We start from the raw sequence: 23,775 nt of genomic DNA on the forward strand, positions 1-23,775 counted from the left end.
TCTCTGATTTGGTTTCTGGGTTTTGGAATCTATCAAGACATACTAACAATCACTTCAATTGAGATCCATAAGATGATAGGAATTGGGTTTAACTAATAATTCTAATTTAGATTTAGCAATGATTTGATCTCTAAGATTTCTAAAAAATTGAGTTTTGAAAAACAAATGCAGAGTCACTAGAATAGGAACGTAGTTGATTTTTTCCATTTCAAAACAACAATGTCAATAGTTAAGCTCAAATTTTGGGAGAGATTATAATTATGCTTCATTATTTAAAGGTTGAAATAAAAAAAATGATAAGAGGGAAAGATTTTGAGAAGAAGAGAAAATGAATGAAAAGAAGAGTGTAAAAGTTAAGATATTTTCATTAATTATAAAAGATAAATTGCATTAATTATGGGCCAATGTGGAAGAAAACAAAATTGGTTTTCACAACATTGAATTTATAGTTTTGTACATACATGTCCATTTGCAAGCATAATTAGCTATAATGAGCCACGCTCATGGTACCACCAGGGGTACCAACGCCCACCATATGAGTGACTGGCGTAAAGACAGTTAGCCGGGTTACCGCCTGAGCCCCGGATCAACCCCAAAGCACCGCCGACGCGCCGCCACGCGCCGTGTCAAGATGGCATCAGAAGCTACTGAAACTGGGAACTGAAGCACCATCAGTCCCACATCGAAAACAAAGAGAAGATCATCCTCTTCCTCACCTATAAAAGGTTCTCTCCTCTCTCCTCATTAATGACGCATTCAATACTTACCTACTGTTACTTTGTCAACATAAATACATTGACTAACTTAGGCATCGGAGAGTTGAAGACCGCCCGGCGCGGTCTCCCTCTGACACCTATTGTATTTTATTTGACAGGTAACGGGAACCACTCACAACAAAGGTATCGATCCGCCCGCCGGATCAGCGTTAACTAAGGTCCAGCTACCGCTAGACTTTTAGACATTAACATTGGCGCCGTCTGTGGGAATCCTTGAACAGAAGGTCATCCCATCACAATTACCATGACTAACGGTAGCGGGGGAAATATCGGGGAGCAGGCAGACTAGTCCGCCGTTCCCCAACCCGCCCGCCCAGCGGTAAGCATCAACCGCGCACTATTCAACACCCCGGTCAACCCAGGCGGTGAAACAAATCCAAGCAGCAGCCGTCCCCCAGGTCAGGACCTCACCGCCTTGTATGAGCTGGCGCTGGCGGACCTCCACAAAGCAAACAGAGAGCGCGAGCAGGAACGCAAGGAGAGGGCGGAGGCCCAAAACCAAGTGGCCACGCTGATGACACGTTTCGACGAGCTAAGGCGAGCGCTGGACGCAAACGCCAACCCTGCACGAAGTGAGCAGTCACACAGCACCAGACACAGCCGGCCTACCGCTGGTATAGGACCCATCGTGCAAATGCAGGTACAGCTAAGCCCACCTGAGCTGGCAGGAATGGGACCACCCCCTATCCCACAACTGCCGGAGCAGGAGGCGGAGTCATCGCTGCGCACCCACCACTCGAGGACTAGAACAAGGACTGAGGGTAATCTACCCATTCCCGGGCGGGGGTTCGCTCCGCGGAACGCCCGAGCGGGCCCCGCTGGCGACGCAACCACCCAAATTTTGGAGAGGATGCAGCAGTTAGAACGGAGATTAATCCTGGCGGAGGCAGGCACCCCGGCGCCAGCCCCAAACCCACTCTTCGCGTCCAGGCCAGGCCCATTCACCGCCACAATTTTGCAAGCCGTCAGACCAGCGTTTGCAAAGACCCCAAAAATGTCACATTATAGCGGTAAGACCGATCCCTTCGTCCACATGGACACGTTCAAGAAGGTCACCAACAACAAGGGATTTGATGACGCCACCCTGTGCCACTTGTTCAGCGAAACGCTGGATAGTGAGGCAATGAGTTGGTTTTTCGAGTGTCCGCCAGGGTCCATCGACTCATTCCACGCATTATCTCATGCTTTCCTCTCTCGATTCATCTTGTTGTCCGCCGGTCATCACAACACGAGCCAGTTGTTTGGCGTCAGACAGGGAGGGGACGAATCATTGAAGGCATTCGTCACAAGATGGCGAGCGGCAGCATCTCAGTGCCGCGATCTCGACAAAACAATGGCTTCGGCGGCTTTCAAGCAGGGACTCCTCAAGGGACCATTCCTCTATCACCTCAACTACAATCATCCAAATGCGGCGTATGATCACCTTATGAGTGAGGCGGTCATTCATGCCCAGGCAGAGTTTATCACATATGGAGAAACCCCACCGCCACCAGCAACACCAGCAAAGTCATCTCAACCCTCCTCCAGCCATCAAGAGACCGCCAGCAAAGCCCCCACTGCACCGCCAGCCGACAAGAAGAGGGAGTGGCAGCAGGGCGGTTACCAAAGCAAGAGGCAGAAAGACAACCACTACAAGGGCAACCGCCAATCCCATGGGGACAATCGCAACAAGCAGACGGAATCCTCTCAGCGGTATGCAGTGTTCACCGTCCTCACAGCCTCGTACGAGGAGATTTACAATCAGTGCAAGGATCAGATACCACCGCCACCCTCACCGAGATTCCCCAAAAAGGGTAAGCCAAGAAACACCGGCATGTGGTGCAAGTACCACGAGGACAGCGGTCACAATACCAACAGTTGCAACGCTCTCAAAACAACCATTGAGACCCTATACCGTGACGGCAAGATGGATCAGTTCAAGGTGCGCCAACCGCCACCTGTGATTGCCAACATTGAGCCACTGGGCCGCATCAACACCATCGACGGCGGGGCTCCAATCACCAACATGTCTCACAGGGCAAGAAAGCGTTACGCACGCGCCAATCACCCAAAGGAAGTCTGTAACATCCGCTACGAGAGATCCACCAAACTCCCAAAGTCTGGTTGGGAGCCCATCACCTTCTCAGAGGAGGAGGAGCGCGGAGTACATCTACCCCATGACGACCCATTCCTGATCGATGCCATTCTCGACAGATGGTCAGTAGGAAGAATCTTGGTGGATAGCGGATCTGCTGTCAATGTCATATTCAGCGGTTGTTACAACAACCTTAAGCGGAACAAGAAACTACTACAAGACCATGAGCCATTGCTTAGCTTCTCCGGCGATATCACTCAGCCGCTGGGTTCTGACTACATGCGGTTAACCATCGGCTCCAGTCCATGTATGGCGGAGGTACATACCGAATTTATAATTGTGGACTGTTTCAGTTCATATAACGCCATCATAGGACGGCCGGCACTCAACAAGCTCAAATGCATCATCGCCGGATACATGCTTCTCATGAAGTTCCCCACACCCAACGGCACGGGCTGTGTCAGGGGAAGTCAGCAACTGGCACGAGAATGCTACTCTACCACCATTGCGCGGTCAACCCGCCGCCACGAAATCCTAACGGTAGGAAATCAGGCACCGCCACCAGATATCTTCGAGGATCCTAGGGATGAGGAGGAGAAATACGTAAGGAAGGAACCGGTCAATCCTGAAACATTGTTGAAGGTCATCAGCATCTCTGACGAGCACCCAGAGCGGACAGTCCGCATAGGAGCTCAGCTAGACCCAGAAGTAGCCGCAGAACTCACTCAATTCCTGCGGGACAACGCCGCCGTTTTCGCATGGTCATATGCGGACATGCCAGGTATCTCTCCCGAAATCATCACACACAAACTAACCATTAAGCCATCCTTCCATCCCATCAAGCAGAGGCGAAGGGCCTTCGACGAGGAGAAATACCGCGCCATAGGAGAAGAGGTCGCCAAACTCCAGGGCATTGGATTCATCCGCCAGGTAATCTATCCCCAATGGATCTCCAACCTGGTCATGGTCAAGAAGCCTAGCGGCAAGTGGCGGATGTGTGTCGACTTCAAAAATCTCAACAAGGCGTGCCCAAAGGACAGTTTCCCTCTCCCACGCATTGATCAGCTGGTTGACGCAACCGCCGGGCATGAACTCCTCAGCATGATGGACGCTTTCTCCGGCTACAATCAGATCAAGATGCATCCCAGCGATCAGGAGTGTACCACCTTCACCACCGACAAGGGCCTCTACTGCTACAATGTTATGCCTTTCGGTCTGAAGAACGCCGGAGCAACTTATCAGCGGCTGATGAATGCTATGTTCGCTGAACATTTGGGCAAGATAATCGAGGTCTACGTGGACGACATGTTGGTCAAGAGTATAAAGGCCAGCGGACACGTGGCAAACCTCAAGATCATAGTTACCATCCTCCTGGCCTATGGCATGCGCCTCAACCCAGAAAAATGCTTCTTTGGCGTCACCGCCAGCAAATTTCTGGGTTATATCGTCAGTGAACGAGGCATCGAGGCTAACCCGGACAAGGTGCAGGCCATACTCGACCTGGCAGACCCTGAGTATAAGGTACACGTCCAATGCCTCCAAGGCAAGTTAACCGCCCTCTCTCGATTCATCTCCAGGCTCACTGACAGGTGTGCCCCATTTTTCAAACTCCTCAAAACAACTCACAAGAAAGTCATCAACTGGAACCCAGAATGTCAGGCGGCGTTTCGGGGCTTGAAGGATTATCTGGCGGCAGTCCCACTACTCTCTATCCCTGTGCAAGGAGAGACACTGTTCATATACCTAGCGGTATCGGTATCAGCGGTGAGTTGCGCCATTGTCCGGCGGGAGGGACAGGACGAGCTCCCAGTTTTCTACGCCGGCAGGGGCATGAACGGGGCAGAAACAAGGTATCCACCCTTAGAGCAGCTAGCTCTTGCACTCATCGTTGCCGCCAGGCGCCTCCGCCAGTATTTTCAAGCGCACACAATCCACGTGCTGACCAATCAACCACTGAGACAGGTGATGCAGAACCCTGAACATTCAGGGCGCCTCAGCAAGTGGGCCATCGAGCTCAGTGAATTTGACATAGACTACAAGCCAAGAACCGCCATGAAGGGTCAGGCGGTAGCGGACTTCATCGCCGAGCTCACTGAGCGTCAGCCCAGTCCCAGCACGGAGAATGAGCCCGGGACGGAAATGGTCACCGCTAGGGAGCCAGCTCCCCTACAATCAGATTGGAACCTGCATGTGGACGGCTCCGCCAGCGCCAAGGCCAGCGGCGCAGGGGTCATCCTCACAGGCCCTGGGGGGCTGAATGTGGAATACGCACTAAAATTCAACTTCAAAGCCTCCAACAACATGGTGGAATACGAAGCACTCATTGCCGGCCTACTCCTCGCCATCGATTCAGGGGCTGACAGCGTCAACATCTTCAGTGATTCCCAGTTGGTCGTTAATCAGGTCAATGACAGCTTCCAGGCCAAGGACCAACAGTTAGCGGCATACTTGGGGTACGTTAAGACACTCCTCAAGAAATTCAAATTTCATAACATCACACAAATCCCCAGGGAAAAGAACGCCAAGGCTGATTCACTGGCAAGGCTAGCAACCGCCCAGCCACATCAGAGTCCAGCGGACACAAGAGTGGAATGTCTTGACAAGCCAAGTATCACAAAAACCCTGGCGGAGATCTTCAACATTGAGGTCAATACCAGCTGGATGGACGAGGTCATTCAGTACAAGCGCAACGGCACATTGCCGGACGACAAGGTTAAGGCGCGACAACTCCAGCGGAGGGCAACCCGCTACAACATCCAGAACGGCAAGCTGTACCGCCAGGGACTCACCCATCCCAACCTCCGCTGCCTAACCCCAGAGGAGGGAAAGGTCGTTCTGGCAGCAATTCATAGCGGAGAATGCGGAAACCATTCAGGCGCCAGATCCTTAGCCAATCGCACAATGCGACAAGGCTATTTTTGGCCTACTCTCGGCGACGATGCCCGCCAGGTATCAAGATCATGCCACAGGTGCCAACAATTTGCTGACATCCCGCATGCACCGGCGGAACCACTATCGGTCATCGTCGCCCCATGGATCCACTCAACTTGGGGCCTGGATCTGATGGGAAAATTTCAAACCGCCAAGGGCCAGTTCAAGTACATCATAGTGGCTATCGACTACGACAGCAAGTGGATAGAGGCGGAACCACTAACAGCAATAACTACCGCCAAGGTAATTCACTTCCTCTGGAAGAACATCTACTGCCGTTACGGTGTCCCACACACGATAATCACCGACAATGGCACACAATTCAACAACAAGGAGCTCATCTCTTTCACCGCCAACTTGGGTACTAAGATGAGTTTTGCATCTGTCGCCCACCCCCAGACCAACGGTCAGGTCGAAGCAGCAAACAAGATAATCAAAAGGCTGCTGAAGAAAAAACTCGACAAAGCAAAGGGTCTATGGGCGGAGAAACTCCCGGAAGTTCTATGGGCCATCAGAACAACCCCAACTTCCGCAACTGGTGAAACTCCCTTCTGCATGATGTTCGGAACGGAGGCTGTCCTGCCCATTGAGGTCTCTCAACCTACCGCCAGAGTCGAGGGCTACCGCCCAGAGACCAACACTGACGGCATCAACCTGGACAAGGACCTCCTGGAGGAAAAGCGACACAGGGCCCACCTATGCAACCTGCAAAACAAGCAGCGGGTATCGCGTTTCTACAACGCCAGAGTCAAGGCCCGGAACCTCCAACTGGGGGACTGGGTAATGAAGGAAGTCATTCCACCGCCAACAAAGCTTCGCCCAACTTGGGAAGGTCCATACAAAATTGTGGAAGTCGTTAGCCCAGGCACCTTCTACTTAATGGACAAGGATGGCGTCACAACGACCCACCCTTGGAATACCGAACACCTTCGGTATTATTACAAATAGTCATGCCGCTACCCAAGAGCATCTTGACTTAGCTAAATTTTTGTTCAATATTTAGCTAAGGGAAGCTACCCAACGGGTACTACCCCTCTTTTGTAAACGCTGATCAGTCAGCTATCAATGAAACGAGGAATTATTCAAACCATTGTTACCAAGTCTAGCACTGAGGGCAACTGGCAACGCCAGGAATCGTCAGCGGACCACGTCCGCTACGTGGTGCACTTGGACCAATTTTAATTCCTTTAATGTTTCATTGCTTGGCAAAAGAAAAATCTCTACGTCAAAACTCTAGCGGTACAAACACATCATGACAAACGTCAAACTCTGAAATTTCATTTCAGGGCTGGGACTCCCCACCCAAAATAGTTCATTATTACAGTGTAAAAAAAAAAAAACCTATGGAAGTCTCAGCTAGCTTCAGCGGTTGTCTTCGGCTTCTCCGGCTTCAACTGGCGGCGGCACGACCGATCGGCTCGCCTGATCGGACCCTCGAGCTGTCGGACTGGGAGTCTCCATTGTACCATCCGCCCGGGTGTGTGCCTCCAGAAAGCCGGCACGTGACACCTCCGACGGGGTCTGCTGGGGAGTCTGCTGGGACCTTTCCGGCGGATGGGAGCCACTTTCCCCGCTGCCCGAATGAGTACCTGCCGCAGTGGGAGGCACGACTTCTGTCTCCGGCGGGACACCCTCGACCACCGGCACGTCGGGCTGTGACGCCTTTACAAAGTCAATGGCGCCCTTCCGCGTCAACATGTCTATATTGGCCCGGGCCCCAGACTTCGCCGCTTCGGTCAATGTCTTTTTATACTCCGCCGACATCTTGAACGCTTCAACGGCGGCGGCTGCAGAAGAACTCTGTTCATTTTTCAGGCGGTTGACCTCCCCGTCCAGCCGCTGCATCTCACCCAGTCTGGCGGCAGACTCCCGCTGCACAATAATGAGCTTCTTATCTTTAGCGGCTATCCGCTCCTGCAGCAATGCGATCTCTTGCTCCAACTGGGAGACGCGTTCATTCCTCTCCAGGTCCCGCCTTATGGCCGCATTAAGCTTGCCGCGGGCGTCCGCATAGTCACACTCCGCCTTGGCCAGCCCCCGCTCGGCCTCCGCCAATCTCTCCTTGGCCTCCGCCAGCTCCCTCTGGAGACCTCCGATCTCTCCCCTGAGCTCTTCCTCAATCCGGGGCTGCTTAGACGCCGCCTCGAACATATCATGTAACCCCGCAGATATTTGACCAAACGCCGAGCTGAAGGGCGATTGGTCAATTGTCGTCGGGCGCGATATGCCCGCCAGACCCCCGAACCCCAGCCGCTCGCACAGATGGAAAAGGAATGCCCGCTCCCCTTCTGTCATGAATGGCGCATACTCGGCAAAGGAGTCCAGATCACTGACGGCTGCTGCCTCTCCCTCCGCCACTGCACCCTTCGACGCAGCTTGTCGAGCCTTCTTTTGTTGGCGAACTCCGATCACCACCTCTTCTTCCTCTTCCTCGACGGGGGAGTCAGGCTGCCGGCGTTTTTTCTCCAACGCCCGTTGTGTCCCAGCAGCGGTCCTCGTCACCCGCACCGTCGGCTCACCCCGGGACACGGTGGCAGTCTCCGTCGGCTGCACCGTCTTCTTTTGAGGACCGCGCATGGTGGTAGGCATCCGCTCCCGCGGCCTTGTGCCAACAATCCCCCTCTCCCCGCCGCCAACTTGGGTGTCCGCCTGCACTACCGGCAGGCCATCCTCACCCAGATGGGAGTGGTGCGGCATCGGCAGCTCCACCGCAACCTCAGACTGGCTCAGCACCAGCGTCTCCGGGTTCACCACCGTCTGCTGGGCCGCCAGCCCCTCGGCATACATAGCCTCCAGAAAATTTTCTATCTCGGCACGATCCATTGCTTTTTCGAAAGCGTCGCGACTAGATTTGTTACCGGGCGGGGTTTCTGAAAAGAAAAACACAAACACCCGTCAGTCCGCATCACTGACAAAAAAAAAAAAAAAAAAAAAAAAATGAGGTGTGGCGGAATGGCTCTCACCAATAGAGCGAGTTAGCCCCAGGTCGACCAGCAATTCCCAACCGGTCAGAAGACGGAAGTCAAGCAAATTGCGGTTCCGCCAGCAGCCGCAGATCCTCGCCACGCGACACTCCTCTTCGCGCGTCAGAATATACCTTAGTCCCGCTGCACAAACACAATAATCATTAGCAAAAACCGCAGGTGTGCAAAAGTTTGAAACCGCCAGTTAGTTTTAGCGGAAACCAGTTGCCAACCTCGGATGGGCTGGAATTCCGACTTAGTCTTAAACGTCGGCCCCTCCACATTCGACCTAGTGTGGTACTCCCAGCCATCTGTGGCGACGCAGAAGGTCCCCCGCCAGTAGGACATTGAGTCCCTTAGATTCTCAATCAACTTGGGCGCTCCCTGGCGGCGGCTCAGGTTCACGCACCCTCTGCAACCTCGGCGCTTCACATACACTAGCTCGTAGAAGTGAAGCACTTCCGCCACGGTAGGCCCCTCGCACCCCGACAAGCGCCACAAGGAGTTCATCGCCAACATCAACCGCCACATGTTGGGACAGATCTGCCCAAAGGCAAGGCCAAACTCGCACACAAGAATTTGGAGATTAGGCACTAGCGGGAATGTCACTCCTTGGCGGAATATGGCCTCGTGCACGGCAGCACATCCCGCTGGGAGCATCGAGGCCTTCTCATCCGCTGTCGGGGGGCGCAGCTTCACCGAGCCCGGCAACCGGAACGTCCGCTTCATCCGGTTAACAGCGGCGGCATCCATCCGCCCACCTGCCTCGTCGACGGCGGTGCCATCTGAGAGGTACCACGCCGACTCGACGTTTTGGCCCGGCGCTTCCCCTTCGCCAGCGGAGCCGCTGGCAGCACTATTGCTCGCCAAGCGCTCGTCGCGCCTAGCAACCTCACCCGCCCTAGAGCTCTCTGGACGCGAACCACGATCCATAGCTATTTCCCAGGGGATGGTCCGAAGTGGCTCAACTTCAAGCGGTGCTGGCAGTGAGGTTCCTGCATGGGCAGACGGACGCAACGAGTCAATAAAGGTCATATCCGCCACGCTGAACGACACGTCAGACCCGGAATCCTCACTGCTCGAAATATCTATGACGTTGGCCATCCCAAACCCTAAAACCCACATCAGTTAGCACAAATACAGATCTAACCTACTCTCACATCAGATATAGCCAAAGATGCCAAGAACAACTACCCACAAAAATACCAAAACAAAAACAACCGCACGCTCAACCCAGATTAGACCGTCTAGCAAAACCCAAAACCCCAACTTTCTGTCAAACACCATAACCTCCCTCAAATCTCTCCCTACACCCTCCGAGAACAACACAGAAGCAATATCATACCATTAACAGAAATACCAAAACCCAGAAACCACCATTGCAGATTCAATGAAACAGGAAGAGGATCCGAAATACCAACCTCACGTCGAAAACTTTGGAGTGCAGCTCGTCTTCACTAACAGATTTCGTCCTCTCCAGCCCGACTACTCCACGCAAACCCGGGGATCTCCTTCGCAATTCGCAGGCGAACAAGGCTCGAAGCAGGCAACTCAGATTTGAAGATTTTCCAGAAATGTCGAAACTCGCTCAGTTCCCCCCTTTTTATGTCAACATCAAATAATCCTGAGCCGTCCGCTACAAAACTACATCACGTACCAACCGTACACGTGTCCCACGTCTTCATTAACTCCCTGGATTAGCCGAGGCGTCGCCTCGGTTACGAAATCCATCATTACTCGCATTAATGACGAGGAGACGGCTAGGCTTAGGAGACAAGCCTCCAGACGCTAACCCTCTCAGAGTTAGCCACGTGTCAACCGTCATCATTCTTTGGCTTCCAAGGGAAGTCACCACCTGACAAGTAAACCCCCAACCATGGCAAGTCTCCGCTGAGCGAAACCCCGCCAGCGGATCCTCACTTGCATCTCCCAAGTGACGGAGTCTCCGCTGAGCGAAACCCCGCCAGCGGATCCTCACTTGTCATCTTCCAAGTGACGGAGTCTCCGCTGAGCGAAACCCCGCCAGCGGATCCTCACTTGCATCTCCCAAGTGACGGAGTCTCCGCTGAGCGAAACCCCGCCAGCGGATCCTCACTTGCATCTTCCAAGTGACGGACTCTCCGCTGAGCGAAACCCCGCCAGCGGATCCTCACTTGCATCTCCCAAGTGACGGAGTCTCCGCTGAGCGAAACCCCGCCAGCGGATCCTCACTTGCATCTTCCAAGTGACGGACTCTCCGCTGAGCGAAACCCCGCCAGCGGATCCTCACTTGCATCTCCCAAGTGACGGAGTCTCCGCTGAGCGAAACCCCGCCAGCGGATCCTCACTTGCATCTTCCAAGTGACGGACTCTCCGCTGAGCGAAACCCCGCCAGCGGATCCTCACTTGCATCTCCCAAGTGACGGAGTCTCCGCTGAGCGAAACCCCGCCAGCGGATCCTCACTTGTCATCTTCCAAGTGACGGAGTCTCCGCTGAGCGAAACCCCGCCAGCGGATCCTCACTTGCATCTCCCAAGTGACGGAGTCTCCGCTGAGCGAAACCCCGCCAGCGGATCCTCACTTGCATCTCCCAAGTGACGGAGTCTCCGCTGAGCGAAACCCCGCCAGCGGATCCTCACTTGCATCTCCCAAGTGACGGAGTCTCCGCTGAGCGAAACCCCGCCAGCGGATCCTCACTTGTCATCTTCCAAGTGACGGAGTTTCCGCTGAGCGAAACCCCGCCGGCGGAGCTTCTCTCCTCATTTGGTAAACGGGGCGTCCTCCGCTACACAGCGCACCGCTGGCTGACCCCATTTCTCATCTGACAAGCTGCGTACTTTATTCAGCGCAACACCGCTCAATAAAATACCAAGCACGTCTACTTGACGCTGCTTCCTGCTACATCTAGCGGGGGGACTTCCGCCAGCGGCGGATCCCGAGGCCACGCCTCTCTGACAACGCCGCCACGCGGGGTTACGGTCAGAATGTCCCTACGGGACACGGGGACTAGTCAACAGTCTACGACAGCCCTGATCAGGTACGTTGACCCCCGTCACCTGGGTTCTAAGATTGGGCTCGCAACCCAACACCCTCTGCTCCGTGCAGCGCTGCTCCGTGCAGCTCCCCCTCAACAAACAATAACAACGACCATCCGGAGGTCCATCTTAGCCGGGGAGTGGGGGACTCCCTGGGGGGCCTAGCAGGGGCCCACCCGAAAGGGCACAAAGCGTTTGCTCAGTAAATCCATGGTTGACAACGCACTGACGCTAATTATGCTTCTGCAAAGTCTAGCGGGAGAAACGCTTCAAACCGCCGATCAACTCCCCAACCAAGATTGCCCTCCTTGACTGGGGATTTGGGGGACTTGTACATACATGTCCATTTGCAAGCATAATTAGCTATAATGAGCCACGCTCATGGTACCACCAGGGGTACCAACGCCCACCATATGAGTGACTGGCGTAAAGACAGTTAGCCGGGTTACCGCCTGAGCCCCGGATCAACCCCAAAGCACCGCCGACGCGCCGTGTCAAGATGGCATCAGAAGCTACTGAAACTGGGAACTGAAGCACCATCAGTCCCACATCGAAAACAAAGAGAAGATCATCCTCTTCCTCACCTATAAAAGGTTCTCTCCTCTCTCCTCATTAATGACGCATTCAATACTTACCTACTGTTACTTTGTCAACATAAATACATTGACTAACTTAGGCATCGGAGAGTTGAAGACCGCCCGGCGCGGTCTCCCTCTGACACCCATTGTATTTTATTTGACAGGTAACGGGAACCACTCACAACAAAGGTATCGATCCGCCCGCCGGATCAGCGTTAACTAAGGTCCAGCTACCGCTAGACTTTTAGACATTAACAGTTTTGAGTGAAGTCAAAATACATTTGGCAGACAATTAATGGGGAAGGTTAGAAGGGAAGGTAGATAGGGGAAGGTTGCTAGCATTCCTCGTTCACGTAAATACTCATTAGTTATGTATTTTGACGTAAACTCTACCTCTATATAAAGGAGGCTAATGAGATTGAATCAGAACACTTCTACTTTCTCCCAACTATTCTCTCTTCATATTCTTTCTACTTTATAACAATTATGTCTTTTTTAATTATTATTTATTTATAATAAAGAGTGAATATGCTCATTCACCTCAGGGTGAACTTAAATGTCCATTTGGAATTAGGCTGGGCAGCCTAGGCTTAAACTATAAACCAAGTGTTCTGATTCTATAGTAAAAGTGCTGAAAGGAAAACGAGAAAGTAAGAAAGCTAGAAATGACAGAAAATTGCGACTTATTAAACTTATTATAAGCAAACGATACTGGATTTACTGGAGGTCCCGGAATAATGTCACTGAGAAAATTAAGAAAAAAACGAAGGCTGATAATGACACCAATATATGGCTCAACTTGATTACTTTCAATGGATTCTTACAAGCGGGGTATGAAGAATATATAGGGTTGAAGAACGATCATATTCTGCTTCTTGAGAAATGGACCATTTGTAACTAGAAAGGTCCCAAAAGGATTGGGTTGATGGGACTCCCATCATGGGAGTTTGTAGCTACCTAGCTAGCTGGGTTCTCATAATTAAGGACAGTCCAAGTCAAGAAATAGACTGCTATTCCAATCGTGTTTGTTGTTATATGTTAATGTGTTATTTACTTTTACTTTAAATTGTTACGCAGTGTGGTTTTAACTCATTTTTCGATTCTCAAAGTCTCAACTATGCACTTGAATTAATTAACCCTAAGAATTAGCAGTCGAATTATTAAGATTGAGTGTATGTAACAGTTTGTACATATGTATCAGATGATCTTTTGTAATTAATACCAGTCAAATACCAGATTCCATTAATACCAGTCAAATACCAGATTCCAACATGGCTAGCTGCAGGTTATATATATATATATATATATATATATATATATATATATATATATATATCCCTGATTAAGTTGGAAGTACAAGTTTGAATCTTAAGCGCTGATATATTGAAATCTAAAGTCAAAAATGACGTACAGAATAATGTTGCAGGTTTAGAGAAACTAAACGTACGTGCTCGCGAAACAGATCAACTAGCTAGTCATATTCTCTTAGAAATTATTCAGTTCACACCTTTAGATCGAGTTAATATGCATTATCGTTCAAACAAGGGAGAGCGCGCCTCCATTTCCTTCTAAGTTTCTGATTCTACAATGTTATGTTGAATTATTTTATGTTCAATTTGTTGTAGATAGAATCCTTGAGAATGTTCAAACACAAACATGTGGCTTTATTCGCTTTAACTGGTAACTTAGATGTATGTTTGTATCAGGAAAGCATCTTTTGTGGACCTTGGTGCACCTGCACCCAGGCATATTTTTGGCACGTGAGCAACACGAACGCTACCAATCTAACTGTGGTCCATCTGCACCTTGGTCCACAATAATTTTTTTTTTGTATGAGTTCGATAAATACTTACGATTTTTTGACCTATGTTCTGTATGATGTGTTGAAATGTGAAAATAGATACCAACTTTTCAACGCACTTAAACCTTTATCGATAGATGCATCAAATTCGTAGATAGCAATAATCAAGACTAGAGAGAGGCCTAATTAATAAAAGGAAAAGATAGGCCCACAAAGAAAAATTCAGAACATGTGTCTGACCCCTTCGAGCAATACGACTTTCATAAGTAATACGAGAAGTGGCTTCTAGAGGGTGGTTGGTTGATGGCAGTTTGCCATTCTCTGATCTAGTGAATATCACTGACTCGAAGTGTTTGTGCTCCTGTGTGGGTTTGTCCTAGTGGGTGTTTCAAGTTAAGAGCTCAGAGGCAGCAGATTTGAAGAGACTGATGAAATATGTGATGGATTTAGCAGCGCTTTGGCAATAGATCTGGTGGTAAGGGTGGCGGCCGCCGAATGATCTTTTGTGGCAAATGATGGTGATAGCTAGACGCCGGTTGGATGCGGGTTTGGTTGGTGGATTGTCGGGCTGCAAAAGGGTCTGGAGAATGTGAGTTGGGTCTAGGTAGAAGTTCGGGCCTGAGCCGCAGGTTTTGGCTTGGGTCTGGGCCTAATTTTGGCTTGGGCCCAGATGAGACACTCCTCTTGGTTTAGTTTCGATTATTCGATATGTTTTAATTTATGTTTGAATTATGTAGTTCAAAAATAAGTTTATCCGTTGTGGTCGTGCTGCATCTCTCATGATATCACACCAACGACTATTGTGATGACGGGTTTAATCCACATCTTATCATGCACATTCACTAGTCGAGAGGTTGAGGTGGCTAGAGTGTACTCGTTTCCTTCATGGGTTGAGCCATCATTTGTTTCGTACATGGGTTAAGTCATGACTCAGTTGGTCTACCGACATTTGGGGCTAACTATTTTATGGCCCGTTGCTGGTTTAGTAGTCTCATCTTTGTTACCTTATAATGTAGTGAGCTTTTTTTTTTTTATACTACTAGTGTTAGGAGGAGTGTTCATATATGTTAAAATTACTTTGAGTTAGAAGCAAGCCGTTATCACTCGTACGTTTCATTGTAATCTTGCTTGTAACATTTATTCTACATGAATGAAATTGTCTCTATTATTTGATTAAAAGAAAAGAATGAAAGAATGTTCGATACTATCCTGCCAAAAAAAAAAAAAAGGTTTGATACAAAATCCTCGTGCCCGGGTGTTTGAATGTTTTACGCGGTTGGTCGGTCCTTATCAACAGCACTCGCTTCTGACTTCCAAGTTTTCGCCTGAGCTCCACCTCCGGTGCTTTTAACCCAGACGCGTAAATGGGCATAGGGTTTAGCTCAACTCTCTCAGGTAAACAGACTCTTCAACCCAACTCGCATCCATTTGCTCTTGATTTCACCCAAGTCGAATTGGGTTTCCTTCAATTTTGTGAATTTCATAACCATGGATCCACGTTTCTCTGAATTTCCCAATTTTAATGATCAAACCCTTTTGCCTGATATGTTGAATGAGTACCCAAGTAGTCATCCTTTTGAAGATCTTAGCTTTTTGGACCCAAATCCTAGTAACTATGCTCTATCATCAAGCTTTGCCCCTGAGGGAGATGACGGTGAGTTTTCTGGTAGTGTGCTCAAGTACATAAACCAGGTGCTTATGGAGGAGGACATGGAATTAAAACCCTGTATGTTCCATGACCCTTTGGCTCTTCAAGCCACTGAGGAGTCTCTTTATGAGGCTATTGGAGGGAAGTACCCAACTTCCCAAGACCAAAACCCTATTTGTACCGATCAAAATGTGCATGGAAATGGGAATGGGAATGGGAATGGGATGGTGGGTTGTGAGCTTATGGTTCCTGATGTAATTTGTAAGAATGAACTGTTAGTGCAATTTAACCGAGGGGCAGAGGAGGGTAGTAAGTTTCTTCCTAGAGGTCAATTGGTTAGTGCGGAGGGCAACAAGCCGTATGCTGTGGCGGATAGAAAGGCTGGAGATGCGGTAGTTATGACGCAGAAGAATGGCAGCGAGCATTTTTGTGTTAGTTCAAGAGGAAAGAAGAATCATCGGAGGGAGGAGATAGATTTGGAGGATGGGAGGTGTAACAAGCAATCGGCGGTTTATATGGATGATGAGGAGGGTGAGCTGTCTGATATTTTTGACAAGGTGTTGCTCTCCAAGCCTATCAAGAGTAAAGACGATCAAGTCAGTCAGAATGGAGCAAACAATGGCTTGCAGCAGGATGGGCAATCTGTTGGAATTGGTAATGGGAAGGTTTGCGGCAAGAATCAAGGCAACAAGAAGGAAGTGATAGATTTGAGGGCTCTTCTGATTTCATGTGCAGAAGCTGTATCTGTTGATGATCGCGAGACTGCTAGTGAGCTACTAAAGCAGATTATGCAGCACTCTTCCCCATTTGGTGATTATACTCAGAGGTTGGCTCATTGCTTTGCAAATGCTCTTGAAGCACGGTTGGCTGGCACCGGAACTCAAACATATACTGCTTTATCTACTAAACGAATGTCAGCTGCTGATACGCTGAAGTTTTACCAAGCTTACATTGCAGTCTGCCCGTTCATGAAGATGTTGATGGTCTTTGCAAACCATATGATTTTAAAAGCTGCTGAGAAAGCAGAAACACTACATATAATAGACTTTGGTATCCTTTATGGTTTTCAATGGCCTGCTCTCATTCATTGCCTCTCAAGAAGACCTGGTGGACCTCCTAAATTACGTATTACAGGGGTAGAGCTTCCCTTAAGTGGTTTTCGACCAGAAGAAAGAGTCCAAGAGACAGGGCATCGGCTTTCAAAATATTGTAAGCGATTTAATGTTCCTTTTGAGTACTGTGCCATAGCCAAAAAATGGGAAACTCTCCAATTTGATGACCTTAAAGTTCAAAGAAACGAGGTGCTTGCTGTTAATTGTCTGTGCCGATTTAAGTACCTCCTTGATGAGACAGTTGTGGTAAACAGTCCAAGGGATATTGTTCTAAATTTAATTAGGAAGTTGAATCCTGATGTCTTTGTTCAAAGTGTTGTTAATGGATCCCATCAGTTTCCCTTCTTTGTTCCACGCTTCCGAGAGGCACTATTCCACTTCTCTGCATTGTTTGATATGTTGGATAACAATTTGCCTCCTGACGATCAGATGAGATTGGGGTTTGAGAAAGAGTTTATTGGACGTGAAGTTGTGAATATAGTGGCTTGTGAGGGCTCTCAAAGAATTGTTAGGCCAGAAACATACAAGCAGTGGCAGATTCGAAACATGAGGGCTGGGTTCAGACAGCTGCCATTGGACCATGAAGTCATGAACAAAATAAAGGATACGGTAAAAATGGGGTACCACCCTTATTTTGTTGTTGATGAAGATGGCCACTGGATGCTGCAGGGATGGAAGGGCAGAATTATGTTTGCTTCTGCCTGTTGGGCACCATCTAGGACTTGAAATGGTCGACTGTTAGATTTGACTCGTACAATTTGTCAAAAAGTTTAGTGTACAAGAACTTATACTTCAGTTATGGAAACAATATAGGCGAGCTTTAGCAGTTGTTATCTCTATATCACGGCCTCTCAGTTTGGGAACTTGGAAGATCAGCAACTGTTGTAGTTATCTGTGTGTGTTTTTGCTTTTCCTTTTTTTTTTCGCCCAATTGTTGAAGTCCCCCCCACCTTTTTTTTTGGTAACTATTGTGTATTACTTAGCAGTTAGCACCACCCCACTGTATATGTTCTTGTCTGGGGCTGGATCCTCCCCTGTATATGTTGTAGATCAGAGGCTTTTTATGCAGCTTTTATATGTGGTGAAAGCTGGTCCAATAGGCTACCGCCTTACAATTCTCCCCCTTTTCTTTTCAAAGCGCCGTATAACTTCGGTATTGAAACTTTTGCTTATGATTATGAACTATGGAGTACTAGTTTACTGTTCAATCTTACTTTAATTTGCGGAACTTTGATATGGCTGTTGTCTGCGGTCTCTGGTTTTCGCAATACTTCATCTAACTTCTGAAAGAAGAAAAGTAAGAATAGGAAGACAAAAACTAAGAAGAAAAGGTACAGAAACAAGGACTTGTTTGGATATGACTTCTTACATTCTGTTCCATTGAATCATCAGCTCCATTTCCAAGATAGAACCGCTCACTGATTTGATAGAACAAAGTCACAACAGATATTAGAGGTGACCTCGTTAACTCTGATGCAACTCGATAAGAGCTGTGAATTTGCGATGCCATATATTTTCTCATGCTGTCCGATCGATGCATCGTTACTGTATGCGTGCTATTTTTTATTTTTATTATTATTTTTTTAGAGAGATTATTTACACACATCCTATTCTACTTAATACACATATCTGATAAAAAGTAAAAACCCAGTCTCCCCCTTCATATGCTCAATGGCAAACAACAACCGCTGGAGTGATTACTCGTTTACTAATATCTGAGTTATGCTTATGTATTTAGTTTTCTGATATTATGTTGATCAAAATTTATCTGAAATGCATACAACTATATATGCAAGTCTTGTAAATTATTGCAGTATTATTTATTTGAACAAATGAACAATGATGTTTATCAAAACATTAGAACATATGTAAGAAAAGTTGAATAAATTTTTTCACTATCTATTTGAGTATTTGCTTGGGATACTAGAATTATCAAAACAAAAAGTGAATTTCATCATAGTTTGATAGTATTATAATAGGGGGTAGTTCATTGAATCATATATATCTAGGTTTTGATGTCCAGTAAAGTAAAGATCATGAGAAATCATGGTGCCTTTTTCAGAATGAACAAGCAAAATTTTCCAATCCCGTGACAAGTTTCACCTTGCAATTAGATATATGAACTTGATTCATAGAAATAGAGAGAACCAGAAAAAAATGAAACGGATGGAATTGAAGTCAGAGAGAGAGAGAGAGAGAGAGAGAGAGGCGTTGTTATTTGCTGGAGATCGGAGAAAGAGTTTTGTAAGGGAGACCGGAAGATGGGGAAGGGTAAAAGAGGAAAAATATAGGGAAAAACTAGCAAACAAAATTTGAGAGGTGTGAATGAAGAAAACTAGGATGTGCAAATAAAATATAAAATTACCCTTTTTTAGAACTTTTTTTAGGAGTATAGGATTTTGAGTTTCAACTCGGTTGAGCAGGTCAGTGAGCTGTGACCTATTGGTAAATTATAATTCCAACATTGTAAAGGTCATGAGTTCGATTCTCACTGACATATGTAAGGGTGGGGTGGGGTGGGCTAAGAGTTATTTAAAAAAAAAAAAAAAAACTCAGTTGAGCAACCCTTTGTGAGACTTTTTATTTTATTTTTTAAATTAGCCCGATCCTCTGCTGGGTCATTAGGGTTTTGGAAAAACGTGCTTTAATAAGCAAAATTTGAGAATTCAACACACTTTCTAGTATTTATGGTTTGCTGAATTTGGATCACCGTTTGGAATATAGTCTATGATTGAAGTACATCAGAGGATCCATTTCCAGGAAAGTCTCTTTATAATGTTTTTCTTTCTTTATCTTCAAGCTTTTGGAAGTCGTGGTCGACTAGTTATGTAATGGGGACAGACAAACTCGTCCACTATCAATTGTGGAGATTTTTTGTCACCCACAAAATCAAAGCTTATTAACCCTTTATATGGTGTTCAATGTACCTGTCGTCATCAACTCTACGACCATTTACATATTTTCATACTAAGTGAATAAGTGATCATATTCCTGGGTTGTTTTGAGAATGAAAGAACCTTTTGCCAAAAAATGGTGATAAAAGATGCCTGTGGATGAAAGCCTTAAGGAGCATAGAGCATAGACATATGCGTGTGACTGAAGACGAGAGACTGAGATGCGACAGAGATCTAGATAAGAAGTCCAAAAAGGTCTATAATATCATTGGTTTGCAAATTGCAAGCTGGCTTTGGAGTTTGGAGGACGAATCAGAAGATTCAACTCTCCTCTGTTGATATAAATCTTTACTATTTGGATCTGGACTTTTTGATTTTCTGATGTGCAATATATATGGATTTTTATATGCGAATTGTCTTTCCTCTGGTTTTCATAAGCAAGTCTTTATATTATGAAGTTCATCTCCATGACACTGCCATCAGTGCCATGGATTGTTTCTGTGGGGTTCTAAGTCAGTTTTAATTGGACATGCATGCACTATTATGAACGGTAGTCCCTTTTGGAATTTGATCCAAGATATGCGTTCAGATTAGGGCTTGTTGGGTTTCCTTCCTTGGATTCCTTAAAAGAGATTCAGTGTGAGTTCCATGTGTTTTCAAGTAGATATTATTAGAATCATTGTAGTGGCGGGAGGAAATAGTAACTTCTCTGTATTTGGTGTGCCAAATGTATGTGTGTAAGAGTGTTGATAGTGAAAGAATGGACTGATCCAATAGGATATTGATATTGTTTTGGCATTGATCCTTCTTTATTTTTATAAAGAAAACAAAACTTTATAGAGGGACTTTTTTGAGAGAATTGTAGTGGAGTAAATTCATTAATATATGGTGGGAATTTTTTATTTGAGTTAATTACATATAAGTGCATGTTTGAAATTTTTTTTAGTCATAAGGCCACCAACTATTTTTTTCCCCATAAGACCACTAAAAAGCAACATATTTACATAAATGCCACTAGAGTTAAAAGTCAACAATCATATTCTCTCCTCTCTTCGGCAAGGTCTCCGGCCAACTCCGGTGGGTCTCCGGTCAACTCCGACGGGTCTCCGGCCGACCGAACTCCAACCAAATTCTGGCGAACTCCGGCGACCACAAAAGCTACTTTCACTAACATCAAAAGCTATTGTCGCTAGCAACAAAAGCTACTCTGGTGAGATTTCCGGCAACCTCCGGCGAGATGACAAAAGCTACTATCACTAGCAACAAAAGCTATTCCTTATCAAAAAAAACTTATTCTCTCCAAAACCAAAAGCTACTATCCCCACTAACAAAAGCTACTGTCACTAGCAACAAACGCTATTTTCACAAGCAACAGAAAACTACTCTCACCAATAGCGAAAGCTGCTCTCATCAACACTAAAAGCTGCTCTCACCAACACCAAAACCTACTCTTACCAACAACAAAAGTTACTCTCAGTCTCTCACCAACACCACAGAGCTACTCTCACTAACACTAGAGAGCTACTCCAGTATCAAAAGCTACTCTAGCCATCAACAAAAGCTACTCTCACTAACGCAAAAAACTACTATCACCACAGAAAAATGCCACTATCACCAAAAGCTACCTTCACTGCCAACAAAAACTACTCTCACGAACGTCAAAAACTACTATCATCAGCGCAAAATGCTACAATCACCACCACCAAAAGTTACTCTTACCAACAACAAAAAATACTCTCATCAACATCAAAAACTCTTCTCACTAACAACAAAAAGCTACTTTCACCAAAACCGAAAGCTACTTTCACTAACTCCGAAAGCTATTCTCACCAGCATTAAAAACTGCTTCACTTGCTCTCTTTCTGAAATGATGCAAGACAAATATTACTAGAATTCAACCACAAAAACAAAGACATAAACCAGAATAAAACACCATTAGAAACATAGATACCATAACATCAAAATTGAATAATGATGCATACAATTAAGATCCAATTTCATCCACAACATATAAGAAGTCTGACAAAACTCTAAATTAAGTTTACAGTAGCATCATATTACAAACTCTCAATTGCTCAGCATGATTTGAAATGGTACTGTACTTGCAGATTAATCAAGTAGCGTCATATTACAAACTCTCAATTGCTTAACATGATTTCAAATAACATCTGATAACTCTGTTCCACCTCATCGTCGAACTTAAGAAACTAACTAATCAAAATCACAAAATTAACCAGTACTTCTAGACATATATAAGAGAACAAATGCACAAATCAAACGTCTACTGAAATCGAAATTCTGAAATTGGTGCTTTGTTACCATCGTCTTTCACTGTCAGTCTCATTTTCCAACAATCTCGCTTCTTCTGAGCACAAGTGCACGCCGGAATTAAGTGCAAGGACCTCTTGCAACTTTCCGATAGCTGAGATATGAGTAGAGTAGTGAATCAAAGAGATCTGAGTTCGAGTTCGCCTCTAGTAAGGTAGATCCAATCGGAGCTTGTTCATTGTCGTTGTCTTCTGCACGACCTAAAATTCAGGGGAATTCAAATAAAAAAATTGTACAAAATCTCATAGATTTGAACTCGACGAAGACCGAAGAGCACCAGATCGAACAAAAAATGGTAGAGCTGGGTCCTTCCGGCAGAATTGTTCAAATTCCCCAATCCAATCCCGGTCGCCGGAGCTGCATCCTTCTAGTCATCAACCGAAATAAAACGGTGGAATTAGAGTGAACCAGCGTCATGAAGATCTGTATGTGGTCGAGGAGAGAAAGCATCGTGTCGGTGCTATCCAGAATTGGAGTCGGAGACCGAGATGTGAAGAACTGTGATCGAGGAGAGAGAGGAAGGGGGGGAGAGAGAGAGAGCACCGTGCCCGTGGTCGCCGGAATCAGAGGCGGAGACTAGAACGTGAAGACCTGTGATCTATGAGAGAGAAAGACTGTGATCTAAGAGAGAGAGAGAGAGAGAGAGTGAGCGATTCTAGATCGATCATGAGGATGGAATTGAGTTTATTGGGTAGAAGGGTAAAATCATCACAAACAAAATAATATGTGGATACAGATGGCCTTATTTGTACAAAAAAAAATGCATGTGGCCTTATGACTAATATAAGTCTCAAAATGACACTTACATGTAATTTTCTATTTTTATTTTTGGTATTAGTTTCTGTTGTAAAGGAGTGCTGGTTCGTTTTGGTACAATTTCGATTGTGAATTTGAGGTTCTAGCTAGTTGTTGTTTGGATTTTGATCAACCTAAAAGTTAGAAAGTGAAGAACTAACTGGAAGTAAAATTACAAAATAATAACTAAAAGGTAGAAAGTGAAGAACATTAAATCAACCTAATTACAAGGTACATATTATAAAACACGAAATGAACATTTAAGAGTTTTTGTCTATTTACCCCATTTCTAGAGATTTTTTCCCACTTACCCTATTAAATTTTTTTAATTATCTCTTACCCAAAACACTCTAAGGAGGTCTTCCCTAATACCCCATTAAGATTTTTTTTTTGTTTTTAAATTTTTTTTAATACTATTTTACCCTCACCCCTTGTTACTTAGAGAGAGAGAGAGAGAATGGAAGAGAGAAACAATGGGAGACTTCGCCGGAGCCCCGTCACCGACCGCTGGAGTCCGGTCACCGTCTGCAGAAATCTGGTCAACTTTTGCGGAATCTGGTCAACTTTCGCAGGATTCCGGTCACAGGCCGCCGGATTCCAGCCACCGGCTGCCACTTACTGACATTTGCTGAAAATCTCACTGGAAAGTTTTTTTTGCACCCAATAGACATCTATTGCCCCCTAATAGAGGGGCAATAGAGGTCTATTGCTCCCCAATAGAGGTCTATTGCTCCCCAATAGACGTCTATTGCCCCAATAGACGACTATCAGCCATGTATTACCCTCCAACAGACGATTATCAGCCATGTATTGCCCCCCAATAGACGTGTATTGCCCCCCAATAGGACTTTCAGTTGCCAG

General features: G+C 46.6%; 1 protein-coding gene across 1 annotated transcript; it reads left to right on the forward strand.

The window, feature by feature from the left end:
* The first annotated feature begins 15,390 nt into the window (after positions 1 to 15,390).
* Positions 15,391 to 18,133, forward strand: LOC112202177 (scarecrow-like protein 14). Its single transcript, XM_024343105.2, has one exon. The coding sequence runs from the start codon at positions 15,626 to 15,628 to the stop codon at positions 17,621 to 17,623; it is 1,998 nt and encodes a 665-aa protein (XP_024198873.1). The 5' UTR covers positions 15,391 to 15,625; the 3' UTR covers positions 17,624 to 18,133.
* Positions 18,134 to 23,775: the final 5,642 nt, after the last annotated feature.

This window comes from Rosa chinensis, chromosome 5, assembly GCF_002994745.2.
Source record: "Rosa chinensis cultivar Old Blush chromosome 5, RchiOBHm-V2, whole genome shotgun sequence".
NCBI lineage: Eukaryota > Viridiplantae > Streptophyta > Magnoliopsida > Rosales > Rosaceae > Rosa > Rosa chinensis.

Excerpts from the sequence above, each read along its gene's own strand:
- LOC112202177 (XM_024343105.2), top strand. The coding sequence starts at position 15,626 with ATGGATCCACGTTTCTCTGAATTTCCCAATTTTAATGATCAAACCCTT.